Below are 5053 nucleotides of genomic sequence, written 5' to 3'. Positions count from 1 at the left end.
TTTTGTTAACTCTCAGGGATCCCTGGAGAACAGGGGGTGAGGGGAGTGGATGAGGGGAAGCCTGCGTCCTCTTTCTAGATGAGTGAGCTCCGAGCTAGATCAGCTCGGTGGCCTCGGATGTGTAATAAAAAGCTGGGGAGAAAGGACTTAGTTGTTATTTCTCTCAAACTCCTAGTTTGGCTTTTACAGAGCTGTGCGGGCAGAGGTCTGTAGAAACAGATTAGAATCGGGTTTCCACTGGTCCTGCCCTATTGCTTATTCTGAACGATAAAATGCATATAAAATCAGCAGCTCCAAGCCACAAGCGTGCTTAAGACGAAATTGTCGGCTTGGAAATGTCACAACGAGTAAAGGATGTAGTGGACTTCTGCACTTTGTGCAGTAGCATTTAGCCCGGGAGCGTCCCAGACAGCGCCCGGCCTAATTTCGGGCTGCATACGACTTCTAATTCTTTCCCATCTGGGAGAAACGGTACCGCTATCTCCTGTCGCAGCGGACCGCGCAAGTTTACTTGAGCTCAGGCGGGAAAGCTCGAGGAGGGGATGAGCGCACCGTCTGGAAAGGAACACGGAATCTACACAAACAATCCTTTCGGTCGCGGAACTCGGTTTTTAGTTGGTGGGTTTCTAGACCCACTGGTGACAAGTGGCCCCAGCCGGCTCACCCGACAGCAGTTGGCGTAACAGACTGCCAACGGGGCCGAAGAGGAGGCCGGGTCTGCGCGCCGTGATTCCCGGCTGTCCAGTGCACACCAAGCTAGCCTCCCGGGGAAGACCCTCCAGCCTCGGCCTTGGCCCGCAGTGGGGGAGAGATCGGTGGGTCTCAGACGGAGGCTCTCGCCACCATTGGGCGACCTCCGCTGGCATGAATAAACGCGCCCTTTCCTTTCCCTCGGAAACTGGGTGACAAGGTCTGGAAAGGAGCCTGGGACCGGTAAGTCCCAAGGTGAGAGCATTTCCCGCTCAGCTCTCTCTGAGGGGTCACGGGGCTTCCTGGGTAATTTGGGGGCGGGGGCAGGGCAAAACAACAAAAAACTCTGGAAGCTATTTCCATCAGTCCTTTTCCAGATCAATATTAATAATGGTCAGACGAAGTGGTCAAAAATCAAAGGATACTCTGAATCAAGTGTGACCTCCGCAGTTTCAGAGGGCTCTTGGCTGAGCGCTAGGAGTAAAGAGGTCACTACAAGAATCACCCAGAAGCAGTGCCTTCTTACCGCTCAGAGGTCTTTCGCCCTCCACCCTCCGACCGTCCTCTCGCCGATCCCTGGCGCGGATACCTAGGGGTAGGGGTGTGGTCAGCGAGAGCCGCCGGCCCAGGAAGATGCAGGGCCCCAGTCGCTGGTACTGGCCCTGTGCCTTCGAGCCCGGGAGTCCTGGACGCGTCTCGTTTGACTGTGTTTTCGTCCGTGTCGCAGCAGTGTCTCCCCCATGTCTACACAAGTCTGACTCGAGCGCGTGGAAGGCTGGTGGGAGGGCTAAGAGCCGGGGCGGTAGCGGATTCAGGAAGCGAGATTCCGAAGATTGCCTGAGTACCGCGAAAACTCCAGGTTAAGTTTTCTCAAACATATGGTTACTCACCGCGAGGAGCTCAAAGGCAAAAGGTTCAATAGTCAAGTTGGTGGGGACTTTCCTTACTTAAAGTAATAATTTGCTAATTCGGATCTATTGCTTTTAAATATCGAGTTCCAGAGACCTCTGTCAATGCAGGCTTAATTCCATCCCACTGATGAAGGATGTTTATAAACGGCTCCTGTGGTGCAAGCCGAGTGTGAAAATATCAGTTTTATGCCTTTTGATAAGAATTACCGAGGTGGAAGGCTTATTAGGCGATTACAAATTTCGCAGCTGCTCGGAGCCCAATTAGGCAGCTCTTCGCGGTGAGTGGAAGCTGTGGGGGTCAGGGCGGGTTGGTGTTCCCGCTCTCCAGCCATGGACCTCCAATCAAGGCCTGGCTCAACCCAGACCCCTGCCCTGAACCCCTCGAGCTTTAGGGGGACACACCCTGCACCTCCCAACTAGCGGAGCGCCCCAAAGCCTGGGGCAGGAGGCACTCCCAAGTCTCTGGCTTGCTTTCTCCCAACCTTGCAAAGAGCCCTATCCGTCAAGGCTGTTGGTTGGGTGTTGGTTGCCCCCTAGGTGGGCTTAGGTACCCGGTTTTCATTTAAGAAGAGGTGGGCATTCCAGAAATTTCAAGGTAGTAGGCAGGAATCGCTCCAACTCGGCGATTCCTTACCCACCTGCAGACACACAAGATGATGTTTTTTTGGTCTATCCTTATTCGCGACCAAAATTGGTCTCAGTTGGGGTCGGAGCTAAAAACCCTCATTCCATAGACAAAAAGAGTCCTGACTTTTAGCACAAGCACCTAAGGTAGGAAGGGGTACTCTGCGAAGCATCAGGCGAACTCTTCCATTGTCTGAGCCGAGGAGAAGCCTGGGTAAGAAGTGTGACGAGAGCTCCAAGAAGTTGGGGCCACTGTGCAGGAAAGACCCCCTGCTCGCCCTCGACTGGGGGTCACAAGGTGGTTGGGCCCTGGACGAGAAGGACGCTCAGCCTTGACATTCACAGCAAACACCTGCGCATCACTCGCCTCCTCCCACCTCCACGCACGACCCCCGACCGAAGGCCTATACCACCTGGGACACAAATAAATTCACCACCCGGAGGCCTACTGAGCAAGGCTGGGTGCGAGCAATTACCCCGTGGGAAAGGTAGGTGTCCTGCCGGGCTCCAGGAGTAAAGCGGACGCCAGACCAGTCTTTTAGGTCTTCTTATGTCTGACGATCATTCTTCTTGTCCAAACCCAGAAGCCTCTAAAAACGAATCATTTCCTCCACTTATGCAGAGATAGGAGCTCTTAGATCAAGATTAGTATTTTGAAAACCTGATTGAGAGCCGCCTGATTAGGCGAGGGTGGGTGGAAAGACCGCATGAACGCCCGCGCCCCCGCCCTAACTTCCCAAGACAGCTCCAGCGCTCCCCGAATCTCCAAATGATCCCCGCGATTTATTCTCCCGGATGGTAGCCAAACAGTACCCCAGATTCATTTTGCAGACCCTTAACAAGTAGAGACTGTAACTAAATAGCCGAATTCGGTCTTTATTTTTAATTCCACTTTCAGTTCTGCTCTATACACGGCCTGATAGTCAACATTATGCAGGACTCTCTCCATTTAGAAGAGCTATCTCGAGACTGATGCTATTTCATGGAAAATGCATTATGTGGATTTTTCCAAAAACACTAATTTTGGCCCTTGATGAAAAACACAAGTTTTTCTGTTCTCCAAGCACAAGTTAGCTTTTCGAGAAGTCGGTCCACCCCAAGCCTTCAATTTTGTCCCCTTCCCCCGCACCTCCGTAAATTTAAACGAGAGCTCCCAGAGAGGACCGGCAGGGGGATAGCTAATATTAACGTGGGCGCAGCTTCATGTAAAGAAAACAATGGCGTTAGGAAAATGCTCTAGAGACCCTCGTGTTTATGGGAGAAAAATGTAATGGAGGAAAAACTAAATTTGCAGTCGATGCTCCGTCTCAGGCTGTTACATGGGCGCATTTTATCACCGGCAAGTCTATCTCTGCCCATTGTCCTCCCTCTAGCCTGCTGCTGTAGAGTCTGGGTGGGAACGCCTCGATCTTCCTCTTCTAGACAATAAGGCAAGGAGATAATATTATAAATATATATCTTATTGAAGCAACATTATATGATTTTGTTAAAGGCCTTTAAGAAACAGAGACTCCTAGATAGTCTTATATTACTGTTTCAGAGGCTTGCTTTGTTTTGTTTCTTAAAAGGGGGAAATTCGAAATAAAAATTGTTAGTCTTATCAAATTCCTCTTTACACACTACATAATGAAGTAAAATGTATACCATAAAGAAGTTTTTTAAACAAACACACCCTCCAATTCTAATCAAAATTACCAGTATTCTGAGGACCATCCCCCAAATCCGCAGCCAAAATTTGAGGCAGAAGCTGGCCGTTTTCAGGGCTTCAGTGTTGCCCAGGATGAGATGAAACAGCAATACTATTAGCAACATACTTTTTTTTGGTCTTTCCTGTATCCTTGATTTCAAATTTAGTAGCAAAGCTTTTGTGCTGCTCAGATGTTCCTTCTTTATCTTAATGAGAAAACTTTTCGCAAAGGGAGTGCGAACCTTTAGATAACTAAGCCTCCAGGCTGCCAGGGAGCCGTCGCGGTCCATGGCTAGACAGGAGAGCGGCTCCTTTCAGGAGAATGACTAAAACATTCGAGTCACCCAGACCTCCGCTTCCCCTTCAGCTTGCTGCAGAAAGAGATGTAACCTGAATCTTTGTTTAGGTTTTGGTTAGGGAGTGAGAATTAAAAAGCCACGGCAGATGCAAAGCGCAGATTTTTTTAAAAGTCAAAAGTTAACTGGCCAGTCTCATTTTTTTTCCTTCTTTAATACTAAATCTGGAGTAAGTTGGCTTGTCCTGATAACGATCTTAACTTGTAGGGAAGGCGGGTTTTTCTGAAGGAGGTGAGGCTATTCCTCCTGGAAAAGACTTTCATCACACACCCTCTTCCCTCCTTCCATGTAAGGTTCCACCCTCTGGAAAACAAAACTTTTTTTCCCCCCCCTTTTCCTAGAGGGGCAGAGCTCAATGAAGTTGGGGAAAGAATCTTAGGAACAGTTCATCGGAGTGGTTACGGTCACAGCGGCCTCTTTGGACGAAGACTTGCAGCCTTCTTACTCTTCTTGGTGTGTCAGCTTTCATTAGTGCACTAGGGCGGGGGAGGGGGCCAGATCGGCAGACACGGACAGCCTCTGACCCTCTGGAGTTGGTATGTGATAAGCAGCCCTAGCAGTGCCATGTATTGGAAAAGCGATCAGATGTTTGTGTGTAAACTAGAAGAAAAGGACGTGCTGGAGCTGGCAGTTCCCCTTGAGAAGGTGAGCGACCCGACGCCCGGCCAGACCAGCTGAATCGCAGTTTCCTTGAAACGCGAGCTGTTTGGGCTCCTAAACGAGGTTCAGAAATTACCTGTAACAGTCTCATCTTCAAACCCGGCAATTTTTTTTTTTTTTTTTTT

At 49.8% G+C, this 5053-nt stretch overlaps 1 protein-coding gene across 3 annotated transcripts in view; it reads left to right on the top strand.

Moving 5' to 3' along the window:
- Nucleotides 1-857: 857 nt before the first annotated feature.
- The window catches only part of LHX8 (LIM homeobox 8), a 29872-nt gene continuing 25676 nt past the window's right edge, over nucleotides 858-5053 (top strand). For 2 of the 3 annotated variants that reach the window (XM_010849420.1, XM_010849417.1), the window contains exon 1: nucleotides 4628-4913. In XM_010849420.1, the coding sequence (XP_010847722.1) occupies nucleotides 4833-4913 (81 nt within the window). In that variant the 5' untranslated portion in view covers nucleotides 4628-4832. Of the gene's footprint in view, nucleotides 934-4627; nucleotides 4914-5053 lie in introns of those variants that run through there. The other variant, XM_010849419.1, reaches the window with a different exon arrangement.

The sequence above is a fragment of the Bison bison genome, unplaced genomic scaffold (assembly GCF_000754665.1).
Source record: "Bison bison bison isolate TAMUID 2011002044 unplaced genomic scaffold, Bison_UMD1.0 scf7180017864283, whole genome shotgun sequence".
Classification (NCBI taxonomy): Eukaryota; Metazoa; Chordata; class Mammalia; order Artiodactyla; family Bovidae; genus Bison; species Bison bison.
This window is presented reverse-complemented; position numbering and strand designations above follow the sequence as displayed.